The sequence below is a fragment of the Vicia villosa genome, unplaced genomic scaffold (assembly GCF_029867415.1).
Source record: "Vicia villosa cultivar HV-30 ecotype Madison, WI unplaced genomic scaffold, Vvil1.0 ctg.000680F_1_1, whole genome shotgun sequence".
Classification (NCBI taxonomy): domain Eukaryota; kingdom Viridiplantae; phylum Streptophyta; class Magnoliopsida; order Fabales; family Fabaceae; genus Vicia; species Vicia villosa.
Window position 1 is genome coordinate 572,984 of NW_026705304.1, and position 21,819 is coordinate 594,802.

Below are 21,819 nucleotides of genomic sequence, written 5' to 3' on the forward strand. Positions count from 1 at the left end.
AATTGATATTCTGTCTCCTTTTACACACGGAATCGGGAGTTGGCTGGTTGGAATGACACGGACATTTCCTAATGCTTCTGCAAAAGATTTCTTGTCACGGTTCTAATTAGGGTTGGGGTTTGCACACGGTATTGATGAATCTTGGACATGGCACAGTGTCGGTGGAGCTTTGGCAAGAACAAGGTTGGAACTAACTTCTGGGAAAAGATCGTGGTGGTTCATGATGATTTCTGGCGGCGCAGGGTTAGGGTTTGAAGGAAGGGGGGAGAAGGTCTAGAGAGCGGGAAGCCCATCTCTCTCAAACATTTCTTGGTGTAGTGGCTCATTTGATGGAATTAGACTTACATGATAGTGGATGGAATAAAACATATTTTTTAGAAAATTAAATTCAGTCCGTCTACTAATTATAAAAACCGTTTAACTCATCCCTTAACATATTTTAAGCTGGAAGAGGTAGTTTAACTAATATGAGTTAAATGAGTATAAACAATTAGAACATGGTTCAGTCCTTGGCATCAACATTTTTCTGTATTTCACATAATATACTAATATATAAAGCAACAATTTTTTTTGTAAACACATCATTCCCACTAAGTGTAAGTTTTATAGTGGAGATATTTAAGAATTTAGTTTAAGGCATATTGCATATATGCTTCAATTCACTGGCGATAGCCACCATTTAATTCTCTTTGATTCCTACATTCAAAGATAAGACTAGAACTCGTCATCTTTATATCGTAGCAAATAGAGTATTTGGTAAACTAACTATTCGGAAGGCCTGTCTCCTTTCTATGATGGGCCTGATTCAATTGGTCCAATCAGTCATACAAGACGTGCTTTTGTATAGTCTTAAGTTTTATAAATGACCAATCAACCTTGTTAACAAGATGGATTCTTACATCATAATTTTTCTATGGACAGGTAGCATAGACAATAGCAAGCTGATGATTATATCTTGAAAGGTAATTTGCTCTCCTTCTTATGAAGGAGATCTTGGTTTGAGAGATATTAAGAAAATAAACAAAGTTGGTTGTTTATCTCTTTGTTGAAAGTTGTTGACTTTCAATAATCAATGATCTTCTATGATTATTAGTAGATACTTTAAGCACAAAAATCAAACATGCATCATATTTCTTCTTCAATATGGCATAATATTAAGCATTCCTTTTTCCTTTTTTTGAATGAACACACTACAACAAATAACGCTTTTCATGACGAAGCTTTTACAACGAACGAAACAAAGTGGGTATATGTGAACGAAACGAATTATTTTCTTTAAAAATAAATATTAATAAAATTATTACCTCGGATATATATATATATATATATATATATATATATATATATATATATAATAAGTGTCAAATTTTAGGTCAAATAATAGATTATTTTATTATTATAAATATTTAAATTTTTGGAACTCGTGAAAAAATTCAGCTTAGAAATTCAAATTTAAAGCAAAAAGAAAAAAATATATATAATGAAAAATTATTTAATTAATAATTAAATTCTGACAATTCTTAAATATTTAGATCTCCAGATATGAAAAATGATAGAGGTGGATCTCCTCTTAAACGCCATAATCACTTATGCATTGCTAATTTTTTTTTTAAGCAAGGATTCAATAAAAGGAAAAGCTAAGGGTTCTCCAACCTTAATACAACAAGAACGGCCGAACCCCGCCGATGCTCTCACACTAAAGAAATAACAATATATGATTATTAATTTGTTATTGCTGATTATTTTAGAATTCTAATGAAAAATACCAACTAGTTTAAGAAGCTTGCTATCAAATCATCATATTCAGAGAAGTCTTCTGGATTCTCAGGTAAGACTTCATAGTTGTTAATACTATTTGCTAATGTCCAATTATTTTCATCAACATAATCTTTCAACATATCTTCTAATACTCCTTCATGTACGGGAACAATAGGTTGCACATCTGAAACACTTTGTAAAAATTCAGCGGAGACTTCTTGTGAATTAAATAACGCTTCTAATGAAACATCTTCCATATGCATATTGATCTTTTCGTCCTCCATTTCTTGAGAATCAAAAACATTTTCACCTTCTGATTTGTTCTTTGTGTCCTCCATATCTTGAGAACACACGATATTTCCTACTACAAAATTGTTTTTCTTGTTCTTAATAGTCCGAGGACAAGAAACATTTTTAACTTTGAGATTATTCTCTTTGTCCTTAGTTTCTGGAAGACTGAAAACATTACCAACTTGAAGGTTGTTTTCTTTGTCCTCAATTTCTGAAGAAGAAAAAACAGTTTCAACTGCGTCATTGGTCTCTTTGTCCTCAATCTTTGAAAGAGGACAGGAAATGTTCCCAACTTCAACATTTTTTTCTTTGTTCTTAAAAACCTCTTTAGAACGAGTGGAAGAAATCAAAGCAATATTTTTCTCCGCTTCAACATATTTTTCTTTTTGAACCTAAAAATAAAAAATATATGTTATGTTAAAGTTAAGTATGTGTTTTTATGTAGCAAAATCATTATTAAATGTAATTTGACACATCACCTTGCACTTATAACTTCGTTTTTTTCTAGGTACGGAGACACTAGGAGGAAGTAACTCAGCAGCCCTTACTTGAGGCCAATTGTTTTCATTTACTTCAAATTCAAAATTATTTTCTTCATCGTTATTCTCACAGTCCTAACAATTATTATAACATGTATAAGTACGAAAATTTAAATAAAAACTTATTAAATATTATTAATAAATAATTTATAAAAGATACAATATCATAAATTTATATAATATTTTATCAATCACCTTTCTCTTTCTTTTCCTTGTCTCCAACTTAGCGTATTCTTTAGGAAGTAAGTGGTTAACAACTTCTGTAATCGATCTCAATTTTCTATCTCCAGTAACGATAGTGTGAATATAGTACTTCAAGAAAAAGAAAAAAACATAAGTGAGTTGTGTGATTATCATTGACAAATATATATTATTTATCATATCATTACATAATAAAATTATTTTATCATAGACTAATATAAAATTAAACATAAGAGCAAAATATTAAGAAAATATATAATTTTGTCATAAAATAAATAATTTATTAATATTGATTTATATTATCAGTCAAGTATCAATCATTAAGTTTTAAAGTATTGAGATCTACAAAAATAAAAATAAAAATTATAGTCAATAAAAATTTTATTTTTACCGTATCACACATTCTAGATTTTCTCATTCGACATTGAACATCCCAACCCTTAAGATTAGACAGCATATTATCTATGTCAGAAAATCTTGTAAGATCAAAACCAGGAGAAAACGAAAATGAAATTTTTTTGCTTTTGAGCAGTATTGTTGTCAAAGGCTTTCCACGTTTAGACGACTTTGATTCCTAAAAAAAAAACAAAAACTCATTATATGCAACATTATGTATGAAAAATAAATATTGTTAATTACTCCATTGCATATCTATTTCATTTTGGATGTATTAAAAAGTCGAACTTCAAATAGTCATTGGAAAAAAAAAATTGAAATGATTTTTTATTAAGCCTATAGAATGAAAAATATTAATTTTTTTAGTCTCCAACTTGTCTTCTTAGTTCAACTTTATAACACTAAGCAAAATGATGTATTTATGTAAACAATTATATGAATAAATTAAGGATATGAAAAACGTACATAAACAGGTGTGGTTTCAACATCTGTTTCAATCATTTCACGGCATTCCGATCTAAAACCTTGTACTTTATTCTGCGTCATATAACAAGATAGATACATAACATTAGTTATAAAAACTCTTGTATATTTCGAATAGGATATTAAATTTATTATAAGTAAAAACATCGACACTTACATTGATATTATCTCTAAGCATATGAGCCAGTTCTTGGCCATAAACACAATTTGCTCCATTGTTGTTCATTCTTTGAAATAAGATAAAATATTTTTGTGAATCTATCAAAATTCCCTCCACAACAATGATTGTAAAATTACTTGGTGATGAAAATGATTGTATAACTCCTTTTATATAGAGAATGAAAGATTGAGAATATAAAAGTTGGAAATTATAAAAGATTAAGATGATCCCAACAATATTTACCATTTAAAAATTATGGAAATTGTATTTTTTTTCTATTATAATAAAAAACGTTTAAACTACTTCCTTTTTATCAAAAGATATTTATTGAAAAAGAGCAGTAGTGATATTTTCAAGGTGCATGTACATTAATATAAATAGTTAGATAGATAACTACATTGCTAAGTTTAGAATATTATATAGATATGTTCGGTTTACAATTAAGCAAAGATTGAAAAAAAAAATTAGGGAAATTATATTTTTCTTAAATTAATATGAAATTTCTAACTACTTCCTTTATTCACATATCTATTAATTTACACTATTGGCCAAAAGATTTTGTAAAAAAGGAGTACTAGTGATGATTTTACCAATAATAATTTCTTCTTCTCTATCTTTTTTTTTTAAAAAATAAAATAAATAACAATTCAATTTTATTACCTTATTTCTACTAATTTAAAATATTAATCCCTATTTTAAACCCAAAATATATAATTTTTTATGTTTTAGAAAACATTCTACTAAGAAATTAAGGAAATTGCATTTTTATTTATTATTTAATAATAAAGGGTTAAACTACTTCATTCTTTTTACATTATTGACCAAATGAAATTTATCAAAGAAGAGTACTCGTGATATTTTTATGGTGCATGTACATTAATATAAATAGTTACATTGCTAATATAAGAATATTATATAGATATGTTTTGTTGAAAATTAAGGAAAAATTAAAATTGACAATTAAGGAAAAACTAAAAAAAAAAATTAAGGAATTTATATTTCTTCCTAAATTAATACAAAATTTCTAACTACTTCCTTTATTCACGTTTCTATTAATTTAGGCTACTGACCAAAAGATTTTGTTAAAAAAGAGTACTATTGATAATTTTATCAATAACAACTCATTTTGATTTCCTTGTTTCTATTAATTTAAAATTGTAGTCCTCATTTTAAATCTAAAATATATAATGCCTTAATATTTTATGTTTTAGAAAACTTTTCTACTAAATAATTGATTTTTTATATCTATCATACTCACAAGGATCTCACAAGCGAAAAGATGGTAGGATAATGAAAAACAATTATCTTGGACAATATGGATTATGTTTTTTGCGGTATTCATCCGAAAAATATATCGCATCTCCTTTTTAAATGTTGTATTGTAAAAGAGATTTAGAAGATCATGTAATCAAGGGCCATCATGAAATCAGATTCCATCTGATCAACTCTCTTACCAATAACTCCTTGTGCAGCTAACTCCACTGCCACTTTTTCAGAATCTTCATCCATATCCATATCTTCCAACTGAAGTAATATCAAAATTTTAAGTCATTTTCATAAGCTAGGAGCTTATAAAAATAAGCTGAAAACAGATTATGGACTTAAAAAAACAAACAAACTCAATAGAAATGAAAATTAAAATAACAGAAATTACTTTTAACCCTAAGAAAAAACTTACGAGGGTAATCATTTCCTGAAGAACGGAGATAACTTGATCTCCTCCTTTAAGAAGCGCTCCACGTTGAGCGGATGTATCTGTATCTTCCGAGTTCTCCTTTTCATTTCGGTTAGTAAGTTCATCGAGTGGGAATCCACCACCAAGTAATTGGTCTTCTATGTAGGGCTCAATTTGTTGACAGATGCAGAAAGTAGAATTCTCTAATAGGAACAAATGGTGAAAGCACTTGCAGCTCTTCATACATCTAAAAATTTCAAAAGAAAAATCATTCAAACATATACGAATACGCTGGTCGACGAATTTTCTAATGTCAAAATATGTTTTCAGATTCAGACTATTAAACATATCAGTTGCAACGAACCACTATATTCACCCATCATTCCAGGAACAATGTTTTCGATTGTCTTCGCCATTGTCACAATAGTAGGAAATAGCTCCATCCACTTGTTCTACAAAATCAATCACGAAACTCGCATAATTAAGTTGATTAAATTGAAGTTAAGAATTCAAATCTAAAAAGAACTCAAGCAATTAATATAAGAAGCTCTTACCGAATCCATAAACATTTCAACCAGAGTTAAACTATTCATAATAACAACACCAGAATCTCTAGAAGCTTCAGTAGTTTAATGCAAATCTCAGTAGTGAATATTAGCCTTTGGAAGGAGATGATAGAAACACACATATCATTTGTGAATTAATGCAAATCAAACTTAGAAAAGTAAAGAGAAATCTTGTACCTTCCAACATTCATCAAAAGAAAACAAGTTTAGACAGAAATCGATCTTGTACTCCAATTGCAAAACCTAAACTAAATCCTATATTACATGTAAGAAGAAATCATCATCTAGTTAAAAATGCATATCAACCCCTTTGATGAAGCAATATGGGAAACTTTGTCACATTGATTTAGACTCCTCAGACTTCATTGATATTACTAGGCCTCGTGTTCGAAGTCGAACAAGGTAACGTGTTATGTTGATGAGAAGGCCACAATCCGTTCCGGACAACATGGAGCAGGGTGAGCAATAAATGTAGGAATCACATCTCCAGGCATTAAAACCGAAACCTAGCTCGAATATACACTCATCTGCATAGTGTAGAAAAATCAGAATCAAAGCAATACAATTATAAGAAAAAGAAATCCGACATGATATCTAGGTAGCACACCAAATGCATCACATGCCAAAAGAATGACATTCTTTGGATGAGGTCCAACACATGGTAGCTTTGCATTTGGAATGTACTCAATAGGATTGGCCGCACGAGTATTTTCTGCAATAAAAAATTACCACACATAAAGATCATAAGAGATTTGACATGATTGAATGTAACCACATGTGTCGATATCATGTCAACCGACTATGCATTCAATCACAATGAACATGTTAATAAATATTAGATTCTCAGAATGCTTCTCATACCAGTTTATTCAATGTAGCTTGATCCAATATTGTTTATTGTCGGATCCGAGAAGTAGATGCCAGGATTTGTGTTGGTGGAAAATATATCAGCACTATTAGCAGTGTTTGTGCTACTCCCTTGGGAGAAACACATAGAATTAGCATTTGCAACATTTGAAGGAAAATAAGAATAGTTAGTATTGCCACCAAGGAAGTGAGTCATGAAATCAACTTCCTCAGCTGTGTAGTGTCCACTAAGAGAATCCCACTCTTGAGAAATCAATTGGGCAGCTTCCATTTTTTTATAAATATTTTGATTTGAATCCTGTGAGAATTGAGAGTAGTCTTGTTTTGTTTCAATATGTTTTATTGATGTGAAAAAATAGTAGCATTAGTAGTATATTTATAGGGAACAATACAACGTAATGCCAAAATGGAATTGGATTCACATATTCATAAAGATTTCATCTCAAGGTATTGATTGTATGCATTAAAGTAGTATTATAATAGTCTTTGAATAAGGCTAATAACATTCCTCTCTCAAGTGGGAAATAAGCAGAATGATGAAATACATTAGAAGACCTAATGGTGGTGGTTGTGTGGAACTGAAAGGGTTTGAATTTACATTCTAACAACCTATTTTATATCAATATGCAAAAGATAATTAAAAAAACCTGTTTGGAGACAACACACAGCCAATAACATTAATTTGGTGACATACAAGTTGAGATACATATGAAAGTAGCTTTGCAGAAAACTTCAACTCCCTTGCAACTTCTGGAATAAGTCACTTCTCGATGTCGCCGCCGAGTGTGTTCCCAAATATGGCGAGTGGAATCGTTCCACCAGCTACTTCTGTTGCAAACACACCAATTACCATTGAAAATTGAATCGAACAGCCCAAAAAGGTAACAAGTAATGAAAACATGATAAATAAAAGATTGTGTTCTTTTCTCTCTCTAAGAAAAAGTCTCCACAATTGTTAAGCAGCGAGTATTGAACTCCACCACTTTTAATTTTTTCTTCTCTCTAGAAAAAATCATCTATAATCAACTATCAAAGTGTCTTTCTAATCAAATGAACAACCTCAAAAAGCACTAGATCTGAGATTATATGATGAAAAATAAGGTTACCTTAGAGGCTTCGGGGATGTCCCAGCCCAATATTTAACACCATAACTCAGCACCACAATTCAACACAATATTTAAAATTGCAGGACAACCAAAAGCTATCATTACTATCTCAATTAAAAACCTTGAATATGGCTACTTAAACAAACAATAAGATGACTAACTAAATCAACATATTGAAATATTATACCTGCAACAGTTGTGGATTTTAAGGATGAATCCATTATTTGGGGTTTGGGTGCAAAATTCAGTTCAATTCCATACCCGTCGGATAGAATTTAGACTTAGACTTGCTCACATAACTATGATCTCTTTTGAACAACTCAGAAGCCTTTGCATAAACGTTTCTCTCCACATGAACAAAGGTAGAAGAAGCATCAATTAAAGGAACCTGCTTCTCAAACCACCTCAAGAACCAGAACCAGAAGTTAAATTCTTCGAATAATTCGTCGAAACCGTCAAAGCGGAACTATTAGGAACTTTCCTTGAATTAAAGTGGCAGTAGAAGTCCCATTCAGAGAAAAAACACAATCTCAAACCACCTCAAGAACCAGAACCAGAAGTTAAATTCTTCGAATAATTCGTCGAAACCGTCAAAGCGGAACTATTAGGAACTTTCCTTGAATTAAAGTGGCAGTAGAAGTCCCATTCAGAGAAAAAACACAATCAGAAGCTCTCTGAATCAATTCATCAAACAGTGAATGAACATTCTTAAGATCAAAGCTTCAAATCCCCTTCTCTATATCGAAAACTCCTAGTCTATTCAACAATTAGAAAAATGAATTATCCAAAAAATGAAATAGGTTCAACGAAGCAACATGAATTGTGTCAAATCCAAGGTACATCTCGATCTTACTGGTTCCAGTCAATGCCCAACCGATCTACTAGTTCCAGTCAATGAAGACGTCGCAGCGGTAGAAGGAGCGGGGCAACAGTTGATGATCTGATGAATAATCGATAGGGTTTTGGGTGAAGAACCGTAGAGAAATGAAGGGAATCATGTTTTTACGAACGAAAGTTTCTGATTATGGAGTCATTAGGTGAATCGAAAAAACCGATATACGCAAAGAAAATGCGAGAAAGGAGTTTAGGAAATGCTTGGATTTCTCGCTTCCCAGTCTCTCCCAATTCTTCGACGTGTTTCGACGTGTTTGCACTCTTTCAGGCGATGAGACGGGTTTCAAAGAGAAAAGTTCATGCAATTGAGAAATGGGTTTCGAAGACACTGTTTTGAATTTGTTAATGTTTTTACTCTTGAATATTATTAAGTTGTAAGTTTAATAAAATAGATTTCATAACACCTTAATAAAATATATTGTGGTTTTTAAATGTGTTTATATTAATGATTAATATTTTAAGTTATAAAATTAAATAATTTTTTTAGTCTGTTGAAATTTACACCCGTTTTAAATTTAATGGAAGTAATTGAGATTTAATTATAATAATATTTTTAATTTACACCCATTTTTAAAAAATAAGGTGTAAATTGACACATACTAATACTTAAAATGATCTATTATTTACAAAATTGCCACCGTGTTTCTTATTTACACCCGATTTTAGTATATCGGGTGTAAATTTTAAAATTATATTATTCTTTTTGCACTAGTGAGAACATGTATGGTTTGTTGGGGCCTGACCGGTAAAATAGCAAGTGTACTATTTTTACCGATGTAGTAATAATGGGATTAATCCCCAAGTATCGAACTCACGGACTGCGTAGGAAATATAAGTTATCGTAACGATTCAATTGAACAAAAGAACATGGGGGTTTTGTTGTTTGTTTGGAAATAACGATAAATGATAACAAATTAATATAAAGCGTAAAAATGACTTTAAAACAGTATGAGAAATTATGCTAGGGTCAAGTGTATGAATTGCCTTGCAACAACCTTTAATCCTTGTTTACGAAATATCAGTGTACATGAATTATTACCGAATCTCAAGAGTTATCTTCCCTAATTCCTTAGCGGAAAACCTTTTGCTACTGTCTTGTATCCTAATTCCTTAGCAATTCAAGAAGTGATCAAGCGCAATATAATTTATCAAGATTATTACGGTTACTACGGAGAATCCTCATTCCTAAGCAATAACAACCGTAATATTATTGTGCAAACAGCGATAAGGTGGTTTGTCCGACCTAACCCCTAACCGTAAATCAAAAATCTATTTGTCCAATAGATAAAGTAATAAGCACTTTGCACAATCAAATAAGTTCACACACATAACGATTTCATAACATAAAGGAAATTAGGTTCATTACAATAGCAATTCAGGGACACCCCCTAACAAGTAATAGTTTAGTTACTCATGGCAATTGTCAAAATAACAGAATTTAAGGATGAAGACATTACAATAAGATGAATATGAATTGATCTTCAATCGCGGATGCTCTTGAAGATTTCTTCGCTTCAAACCCTAGTGCTTCCAATCCTTCTTTTCACATTCTCCGACCGTCAAAAAGTGATTTTCTCCTCTCCAAACAGTGACTAAATATCTCTCCACAATTATTTTGCTTCGAAAAGTCCATAATGCCCTTCCTTAAGTGACTTATTCAAAGATTTGAAAACGAATATTTTTCTGCGCGCAAGTCTGACACGGCCGTGTCCCATGACACGGGTGGCAGTGTCACAACTCTGTCTTCTTGGTTTTCATATTTTCAAGTTCTTCTCTTCAGCAAGTCTGACACGGCCGTGTCCCATGACACGGGTGGCCGTGTCACAGCTCTGTCTCACCAAAATTCACTTTTTCTTACCTCGAATCATGCCCTGTATCTGCATAACTTAAAACACTACCAACACAAGATCAAAAGCAATGGAAAAACAACAAAAACTAGAAAAAGTAACACACCAAATTCAAATACAAAGGTAAACAAAACTAATTAAGAACTGGACTAAAACGACTTAAAATACCACCGAATGAAGTTCTTTTCTATTGATTCGAACATAGGAACAAGGTGAAATTGGTGGCCGATCACAACCCCAAACTTAGCTCATTACTTGTCCTCAAGTGATGGACGAGAAAACAAGAGGACACCTATGAATTTTTCTTATTCTCCACAACACAACTGATGCTTCCACACTTGATAATTACTTCGTGTCAAAGTGTTCGATCCCCCTCCCCGAACTTTTCCGTTGTACTTCAATTTTGACTCATTCTTTTACCTGCAAGCTCAATCACACTCTCACAACTTCTCTCGGGGTTAAGTGTTTCACTCGCTCATCAAGGCATACATATCTACTCTTTGTTTTGTAAACATTCTAACATACTTCCACAATATCAACAACACACACTTTTAGAGGACTTATGGGTTGTAACGGGGCTTGGGGTAGGTAGGATAAACAAAGAAAGTAGGTACTATGGTTTATGGTTCGGTATTAACTAATTAGTCCGATATCTTTTTGCACATTACATCATGTTTGGGGTGTTTAGCGCTTTTTTCGCTTTCCGACTCTTAACTTCTTTACATGATGGCAAGTGTGTATCGAAATCATTTTTTTCTCTTTTTTTTTTTCACAACACATCTCTTTTCATGTGTTCTTTTTTTTTTCACACTTGCCTCATTCTTTTGTCACCGGACTTGGTTACCCCAAACTTAACTTTTTCTATCGGACTCGAACTTATAGTTAACACCAAAAATAAAGGAAACAAAAGGGATTGTGAATACGAAAAAGAAAACATGGATGATGGTTTAAGATGGTTACAAAGGATGATAAACAACAAGGTTGGGTGCGAAAGGCTCAGGGTTAAAGAGAAAAAAAATAAATGCCTCAGTGTGGGTGATCGATGTGTGTACTATATGAAGAACAAATGCAAAATTAGAGTGATGATGCCATACCCGATGCTCTCTCATGATGAATTGAAGTGTTTGGCTTTATATATCCTCACAGGTTTGGCATTGCATACAGGTTCAAAAATGGTCTCCATTTTGTACAACTTCATGTCCGGTTTGGGTTGCTCTAAACTCATTCACTTGGCACCATCAAGTTACGTCTAGCATTTTTCTCCAGTTGTGCCAACTTTCACAGGTGTCCCGGAAGCCAATTTAAGATGCGTCTTTTCCCTTTTTCACCTTAATTCCCATGATACTTTCCTCTGGAATCACATTCATCCTGGTGCATAGAAAACTCAAAACACACATAAAATAAGGAAATAACAAAAACGGAAATAACATAAAATAACTTAAAACGAAAGAACCTCCCCCACACTTCGACTTAACATTGTCCTCAATGTATAAGCAAGCATCAAGGAGACTTACAGTGCTCACTGAGGTGGAGGTGGAGGGTTGATAGGGGGCCCACCACAAAGAAAACGAAATTTCACCAAAAATCAGCGCCCCTGCCTGATACGGCCGTGTCACGTGACACGGGTGGCCGTGTCAGGACTCTTCCTTCCTTCCAAAAATGAGTTTCAAAAATAAAATCCTCCAGGGTTTGTGACACGGCCATGTCACAGGACACGGGTGCCCGTGTCAGACCCCTGAATTCCTCCAAATTGAATTGTTTTCTCAACTCGCTTCTCGTTTCGCAAGAGACACACTGTTTGTACCTACATATTAAAATTCAAAAACACATAAAACTTATTAAAAAGAAATCCCGTGGGTTGCCTCCCACGAAGCGCTTCGTTTAACGTCGCATGGCTCGACGGTTCATTATCCTTTATTAGGGAGGGTACTTCCTCCTCCAAACCTGGTTGCTTGTCACATCCGCAACCACGAACTCAGGAAGACGAAAAGCATGGACCACTTTTCTCTTCAAATCATTACCCACCTTCATCTCCTCACCTTGATTTTCCTCTTTCTTCTTCTTCTTAACTTTTTGAATGAACTTAGGAATTATGACAGATGCATGCGATAAAGTCACCTCACAGACTATGCTTGAGACTTTTTCTAGGAGAGGTTTTGGACCTTTGCTCTCTCCTTCAGTTTTAATTGTGCCAACCGAAAGTTTATTATTTCCATCCGCACTATGCTTATTGACTTCCAACACCTTCAATGTTACCTCTTCATCAAATGACTTTACCGTCAGTGTCCCTTTCTCAATATCAAAATTGCAGTGACTAGTAAGCAAAAATGGTCGACCGAGAAGGATAGGAGTTTCTTCATCTTCGGGAATGTCCATGATGTGGAAATCAACTGGAAAGATAAACTTACCGATCTCTACTAATACATCTTCAGCTATACCATATGACTGCTTAATGGTGTGATCAGCAAATTTCAATTTTGTCTCACTCTCGCTTATCTTTCCAATGTCAAGCTTTTTGAAAATAGACAATGGCATTAAACTTACACTAGAACCAGAATCAATTAGCACCTTCTTGAACGTTCTATCATTGATAGTGCAAGGAATTGCCACTGCTCTAGGGTCTTTCTTCTTGGTTGGAATCCTCCTTTTTGGCGAGACTCTACCACACTTTTCGATTCTAACTTTCAGCTCATCTCCCACTTGTTTCTTCTTAGAAATTACCTCTTTCATAAATTTCTTGTACAAAGGCATATTCTCAAGTGCTTCAAAGAAAGGTAAGTTAATCTCTAACTTCTTGAACATTGCAGCAAACTTCTCAAAATCCTTCTCTTTCGAATCCTTCTTGGCCACTCTAGAAGGGAATGGTAATTTTACCACCGGTTTAGTTTCTTTCTTATTTTTCTCTTCCAGCGGCTTAACTGGTGATATCACTACTTCAGGATCTTTCGGATTTTCCCTCACTTCTAGATCTACCTCTATGACTAAGTTGTCATCTATTTCCTCTTCTTCGTCAGGCTCTGGCGCTTTCTGAGTTCTTGTTGTAACAACATTAATTTTTTCTTGGTTTTTCGGATTTGCCACAGTTGAGCTTGGAAGAGTACCTTGTGCTTGTAGAGTGAGATGATGTGCTATCTGACCCACTTGAACTTCCAGATTTTTTATTGAAGCTGTTATGTTCCTATGGTTGTTTCTTGTTTCTTCTTGAAACTGAGAACATTGTCTGGCTAGTCTCTGAATAGCTACTTCCCATTCTGCCTTCTGAGGAACTTGTTGTTGATCTTTCCATGAGAAGTTTGGGTGATTCTTCCATCCCGGATTATAGGTATTAGAATAAGGACTGTTCTGCTTCAAGAACTTGATTTCTTCAATTTGTTGAGGAGTTGCAAAACAATACACAGTTTGATGAGGGCCATTACAAATCTCACAACTGACCGTTTGAGCCGGTTGAACTTGAGCCACAGTTTGAGTCTCAACAGTCATCTTTTTCAATCTTCGCTCAACTTCCGCAGCTACCTGATCTTCTATTTGCACAACTTGCGTTGACAATTTCATATCCACTAATCCTTCAGGTTGGCTAACACTACGGTCATATAACTCCAAGTGTTCATTGGCCGCAATAGCTTCTATGATTTTTTTAACACCAGTGGCTGTTGAAAAGTTAGATGAGCCACCAGCAGTTGTGTCAATCAATTGCTTAGTCTTCATTTTAAGACCATTCAGAAAATTATGCATTTGTTCAGTGACATCCATGTTGTGAGTTGGGCATGCCACCAACAACCTCTTGAATCTCTTATAAGCATCTCCAAGTGATTCTCCTTCCTTCTGTTTAAAATTAACAATATCATACCTCTTACGGATATAAACAGCAGCAGGAAAATACTCATTCAGAAAGGTTGACTCCATTTGTTGCCATGTGGTAATACTCCCAGCAGGTAATGAGTAGAACCACTCTTCAGCGTCATCCGCTAACGTGAATGGAAACATAACCAACTTCTTGCCTTCTTCAGAGTGTCCCTCTATCTTCAGAGATGTTGTCATAGTAAGAAACCTTTGTAAATGCTTATTAGCATCTTCATTTATTCTTCCCGAAAATGGTTTCTTCTCCAGCTGTCGAATTGTTGCTGGGTGTAGCTGAAAGTGAGCAACATCGACCGGTTGATTTACAATTGTCATCCGGCCAGGTGGTGCATTTGCTCCACCATAATCACCTAATAGCCTTTCTACGGGAGCTGCCATCGTTTCAGCCTCCGAATCTGAATGCTCAGAATGAATAGAGAGAATTTCCTCGTTATCAGATTCCGAAGCTGTCAGAATGTCTTCTAACGCTTCCAGTTGTTCTTGCTTCGCTTTTCGAAGCCTAGCTCGCAATGATCGTTCTGGCTCTGCGTCAAAAATAAATTCTGCTGAGGCCTTACCTCGCATACAAAGGTTAGACGATTGTTAGTAATAAGCAAATGAATGACAGAAAAATAAAATAACAGAAAAATAATTTTAGTTGCAAAGCAACAAAAATTCAATTGAACTATTCTTCAACTTATAATATGGCATTCCCCGGCAACGGCGCCAAAAACTTGACCGGTAAAATAGCAAGTGTACTATTTTTACCGATGTAGTAATAATGGGATTAATCCCCAAGTATCGAACTCACGGACTGCGTAGGAAATATAAGTTATCGTAACGATTCAATTGAACAAAAGAACATGGGGGTTTTGTTGTTTGTTTGGAAATAACGATAAATGATAACAAATTAATATAAAGCGTAAAAATGACTTTAAAACAGTATGAGAAATTATGCTAGGGTCAAGTGTATGAATTGCCTTGCAACAACCTTTAATCCTTGTTTACGAAATATCAGTGTACATGAATTATTACCGAATCTCAAGAGTTATCTTCCCTAATTCCTTAGCGGAAAACCTTTTGCTACTGTCTTGTATCCTAATTCCTTAGCAATTCAAGAAGTGATCAAGCGCAATATAATTTATCAAGATTATTACGGTTACTACGGAGAATCCTCATTCCTAAGCAATAACAACCGTAATATTATTGTGCAAACAGCGATAAGGTGGTTTGTCCGACCTAACCCTTAACCGTAAATCAAAAATCTATTTGTCCAATAGATAAAGTAATAAGCACTTTGCACAATCAAATAAGTTCACACACATAACGATTTCATAACATAAAGGAAATTAGGTTCATTACAATAGCAATTCAGGGACACCCCCTAACAAGTAATAGTTTAGTTACTCATGGCAATTGTCAAAATAACAGAATTTAAGGATGAAGACATTACAATAAGATGAATATGAATTGATCTTCAATCGCGGATGCTCTTGAAGATTTCTTCGCTTCAAACCCTAGTGCTTCCAATCCTTCTTTTCACATTCTCCGACCGTCAAAAAGTGATTTTCTCCTCTCCAAACAGTGACTAAATATCTCTCCACAATTATTTTGCTTCGAAAAGTCCATAATGCCCTTCCTTAAGTGACTTATTCAAAGATTTGAAAACGAATATTTTTCTGCGCGCAAGTCTGACACGGCCGTGTCCCATGACACGGGTGGCAGTGTCACAACTCTGTCTTCTTGGTTTTCATATTTTCAAGTTCTTCTCTTCAGCAAGTCTGACACGGCCGTGTCCCATGACACGGGTGGCCGTGTCACAGCTCTGTCTCACCAAAATTCACTTTTTCTTACCTCGAATCATGCCCTGTATCTGCATAACTTAAAACACTACCAACACAAGATCAAAAGCAATGGAAAAACAACAAAAACTAGAAAAAGTAACACACCAAATTCAAATACAAAGGTAAACAAAACTAATTAAGAACTGGACTAAAACGACTTAAAATACCACCGAATGAAGTTCTTTTCCATTGATTCGAACATAGGAACAAGGTGAAATTGGTGGCCGATCAGGGCCTTTGAATGAGTTTGAAGGAAAAGAATTTATGGACTTTGGTCTAATTCAAGAGAAAGTTAAGAATGCTAATCGTAGGATGAAGATCAACATTATTTGGATAGCAATAATTTGGAGTGTTTGACTTATGAGAAATGCAATTATTTTTTAGGGGGATTTCTTTTGCTATGATGTTGTATGTTCCAACACCATTTTATTCTCTTGGAGATGGATGTCATATGGACTAGATCTATTTACTATGAATGGTTTAAACTTCTTTTATCTTGTGATAACACTTTTTAGTGTTCTTTTGTAAGGGTTGCACCCCTAGTGCGAGCTTTATCAATCAATTGCTTATTAAAAAATAAATATATGTAAATTTATTATTAACATAAAAATACAATTTTTTCATTGGCCTCCCCCTATAATGTTCAAATGATCAGCTTGGTTTCTTCTTTAATTCTTCTTGTGATAGAGAGTCGGATTTTCTCTCTTATTTTGATTTTCTCTTGTCAAATTTTAGGTAACAGATTTTCCGTCTCTTTTGTGTGTTTTTGGTTGAGTCGGTTCTCAATTTATGTGACACCTCCATTTTTTTTGAGAAATGGAGAGGATCCTTATTCGTACTCTGTTTTCTCAATTTATGTGTACACTCTATTGTTTGTCGCTTGCCAAATATATAAAATGAAAATACTTAATTACTTTTTGTATGATCTTTTTATTATTTTACTAATCATTTCATAAAAGAAAACACTAGTTTATTAAAAGCAAAGCTCCTTATAAATTAAGATTCATTAGAAATATAGCGTTTTCAAAAACTTTTAAAAAAGTTAATATAACTTTTTTTTAACAAAAATATTAATTTATAGAAATTACTTATAAAAATAGATAGATTTGATGGAATTAAACTTACATGATAGTGGATGATAGTGAATGGAATAAAACATATTTTTTAGAAAATCAAAATCAGTCCGTCTATTAATTATAAAAACCGTTTAACTCATCTCTTAACATATATTAAGCTGGAAGAGGTAGTTTAAATAATGAGTTAAATGAATATAAACGATTAGACCATGGTTCAGTCCTTGGCATCAATATTTTTCCGTATTTCTCATAATATACTAATATATAAAGCAAGAATCTTTTTAGTCAACACTTCGGTTTCACTAAGTGTAAGCTTTATGGTGGAGATAGTTATGGATCTAGTTTAAGGCACATTGCACATATGGTTTAATTCACTAGGGATAGCCACCATTTAACTCTCTTTGATTCCTACATTCAAACATAAGACTAGAACTCAGCATCTTTATATCGTAATAGATAGAGTATTTGTCAAACTAACTATTGGGAAAGTTTGCCTTCTTTCTATGATAGGCATGATTCAATTAGTCTAATCAGTCATACAAGACGTGCTTTTGTATAATTTTAAGTTTTATGAATGACCAATCAATCTTCTTAACAAGATGGATTCCAACATCATAATTTATCTATGAATAGGTAGCATTGACAATAGCAAGCTGATTATTATATCTTGAAAGGTAATTTGCTCTCCTTCGTCTGAAGGAGATCTTGGTTTGAGAGATATTAAGAAAATAAACAAAGTCGGTTGTTTATCTCTTTGTTAAAAGTTGTTGACTTTCAATAATTAATTATCTTCTATGATTATTAGTAGATACTTTTAGCACAAAAATCAAACATCACTCATATTTCTTCTTCAATATGGCATAATATTAAGCATTCCTTTCTTTTTTTTTTTGGATGAACACACTACAACAAATAACGCTTTGTGAATTATTTTCACAATTGTCTCAAGATTAAGTGTGCCAAAACGAGAGCTATTGGGGCGGTGTTTACGGTGATTTCCGGTAAACAACCGCTAGTCCTCCAAACTATAAAATATACTTTGGTTACTCGCAGGATCGACTTGATTGATCCTAGGACATAGTCAAACAATTGCCTTTCGATATGATTTGATACATGCTTGTTTGTTCTGGCTTCGAGAAAACTTGTTTATGATATGATCATGTGAATGTTTACTTAAAAACAACACTTGTTATACACGTAAGTATGTCTTTCGACAAAGAAATATAAATAAAAGCGTATAAACTGCATAAATGTAAAGTGCAAGAATGTAACGTGCAAGAATGTAAAATGCAGAAATATAAAGTGCTTCGAAATGAAAGTTAGACGAAATAAAGAAGTGCAGGAATGTAAATAACAGAAAGTAAACGAAAGCAGTGATAATGAAAAGATACTTGAATAAAGAAAGATACAAATGTATTTAAAATGGTGTTGGTGTCATATGTACATTTCTCAGCGAACTCGTTCTCTAAACACTTGATACTTGAGTGGTTTGTGAGTGATTTGTACAAAATGAACACACGGAATCCTAACATTCAGACCCTTATTTATACTAATTTCGACCCTAACGGTCCTACACTAATCTGATGCCACGTTACCCACGAGAATCCCTGGGATGCCATCTGTCCTTGTGCAGTTACACAAATTACTTCGAAATTCAAATCCTCCCGCCTGAATCCTCTTTCGACGCGTGGCAACGTGATCAGAATCGAGAATGCCACGAAAACACGTAAAGCTTCGGTACTTTACGTATTTCGCAAAAAACGTTTAAGTCTTAGAGATGATTCTTTTCGAACTAGCTCCATTCTTAACTATCTTCATTTCAACTTAAACAATCATTCTCAAAACATGGCCATCAGTAGCCATTTTTTAAACTTAGAAATGGTCATCAGTAACCATCTTCCTTCGAATTCTAACTCTTCAAAGGATATTCTTTCTAAACAAAATCTTCAGCTAACAAATTGCCCCCAATAAATGCCTGTTTCGAAAACAAGAGAAATAGGCATTTCTTGTCTTGATGAGATTTCGTTTTACTCACTTCTTAGAGTTCTAAGACAACTGACTAACGTCATAATCATTTATGACTCCACTTTCAAAACGTCTTGTCATTTTCAAAGATGTCTTCTCAGAACTTACATTCCCATGTTCTGGCATTACTTCATGAGCATTACTCCTATATACTAGGAATAAGGCTAATAATTATTCGACTGCCGTTGGATTAAATCAACGCCTGCCGCGTGTCTTTTGAATTTTACCCAAAAGATTTGAAAGGGTTTCCGTTAAACCTTTAAATACTTGAACTTCTACCCTCGCATAACTTCCACTTCTATTTTCTTTACCCTCAACACAGAAAAGAAAAGTTCTCTTTGGCCTCGTTTAACCTATTTCTCAAATCAAATTTACTCATGGCGTCTTCTTCAAATGCTCTTCAACCCATTCAGAAACTTCAAAATCCTACACAGATAAAGAATCAAGCACATATTCCAGACCCAAATGATGTAGAGGCGCGCGCTATCTACGCTTCTCAGGTAATCATCCCTTTTGAACTTTTTGGAAAAACTCATGCTTTCATGGGTCCTTTACCAGGAGGAAACAACCCCTCTTTGAGTAAATTCTCCCCTGCTTATTATAAGACTAGACCTTTAGTTAGCAAGAATAAGATAGATGAAGAAGGTCATCCAGTCTTAGCTGATCCTGATAACACAACAGAAACCTCAACTGAAACTTCTTTGGTTTTAGAGAAAATTAGGTTAAACTATGTAACCAATTTTGTGAAAGTCTTTAGGTCAATCCCTTTAGCAAAAGATCCTGAACTGTATTACTCTTGGTTAGCGAAGGTGGAAAAACAAAAGGCTTCTTTCTGGAAACAATTAGGGATTTATGACCTAATCCAGTTATCCAAAAAAGGCCTAGAATATAACCAAACCATGTAAGTAGCGTCAGTTTATTTTTGGGATGCTTCTCATAATACTTTCCACCTTCCATGTGGAATGGTTACCCCTACCCTCTTCGATGTAGCTGCCATTACAGGGCTTCGACCAACTGGAGAAACCTTCGACCCTAATTTCATGGATACTGACACCATCAATTTTAATGAAGCAACAGTCACCTATACTGCCTTCATTCAACAATACCACAACGAAACGAACCCAGACGTCTCAGATGAAGAACATATAGCATTTCTAGCACTCTGGCTTTCGAGATGCGTCTTTTGCTCTAGGTCCATACAAGTAGCAAAGAGATACCTTTGCATGGCTAACCAGCTAAATGCTGGGAAAAAGTTAAACCTAAGCCAGTTAATTCTAGGATTTCTCTACGAGAATCTTGGTGAAGCAACAGACCTTGTTAAGAACTACAAAACAGGATCTCTTCTTTTTGCTGGTCCTTTCTGGTTGTTGCAACTATGGCTTAATGCCACTTTTGAGGCTCACCTCCCATATAAAAGTGTTGTGGATGAAGAAAGTGCAACTATAAAGAATCGAACAGTAGAAGGAACCAGATTAGCTTACCTAACTCCAAAGGAAGAAACTGGAAAACTTCGTGAACCCTTCTTGGCATACATAATGATGTTTGCCAAACGTTATCAATTCACTCCCTCGATGGCTCCAATCGTACAACGCAAGGTGGGTCCCAAATGGTTTACTCGAGAATTTCCAGCAACTTCTCCTGATCAACAAGCTGAATCCATGGCTATCTGTGAAGCCTTCCTCACCCCAAAGTTGTTATATCACCGACTTCGATCTTCAAAAAGTCACTGCTGCCTCCTTTGTTATCAACCAAATCTGGTTTCGAGACAATTTGGGTTGGTTCAACTCAAACCAAAGTGCTTGTATGACAAAAGGAATCACATGTGTCTACACACTTCGCATCTGGCAGAAGATGAATATGAGTCAAAAATCTCCAAATATGTTGGCATCACCACTTTGTCTCCCGTTTCTTTCGAACTTGCTTTTTACTCTACCATAGATTTTCATCAATGGTGGACAAAATATTATTCTACGCAAATCTTCGATGCCGAAAGCCTTACTCGGGAACTAACTGAAGCTTTTGCTGATGTGCAGGAGAATTTCCATAAAGGTACTTCGACCCATATTAAAGAAATCCAAGCATTTCAAAAGTTCTTTGAAACTATCTACAGGCCTGATGACCTTAGTCGGACCGTTCGTGAAGCTGCGGTCACTTTACGTGAAAAGTTTTCTGCTAAGATGGATAAGTTGAAATTGCCCACGTCTGTTCGACCTGAACTACGTTATAAAGTGGCTTTCGAACTTCATCCTCCAAA

At 34.2% G+C, this 21,819-nt stretch overlaps 1 protein-coding gene and 1 long non-coding RNA gene across 2 annotated transcripts; both read right to left on the reverse strand.

Moving 5' to 3' along the window:
* Positions 1-5,220: 5,220 nt before the first annotated feature.
* Positions 5,221-6,115, reverse strand: LOC131630420 (protein PEP-RELATED DEVELOPMENT ARRESTED 1, chloroplastic-like). Its single transcript, XM_058901198.1, has 3 exons — positions 5,868-6,115; positions 5,507-5,750; positions 5,221-5,352 (listed from the first exon to the last, which is right to left on the reverse strand). Exons 2-3 carry the CDS (start codon positions 5,744-5,746, stop codon positions 5,221-5,223), a joined length of 372 nt encoding a protein of 123 aa, XP_058757181.1. The 5' UTR covers positions 5,747-5,750; positions 5,868-6,115.
* A 20-nt stretch (positions 6,116-6,135) lies between these two features.
* On the reverse strand, positions 6,136-8,563 carry LOC131630425 (uncharacterized). The gene is made up of 5 exons (XR_009292327.1): positions 8,230-8,563; positions 7,584-7,764; positions 6,931-7,234; positions 6,677-6,781; positions 6,136-6,596 (listed from the first exon to the last, which is right to left on the reverse strand). It is a non-coding gene; the product is annotated as an uncharacterized LOC131630425 (long non-coding RNA).
* Between the last annotated feature and the right edge of the window lie 13,256 nt (positions 8,564-21,819).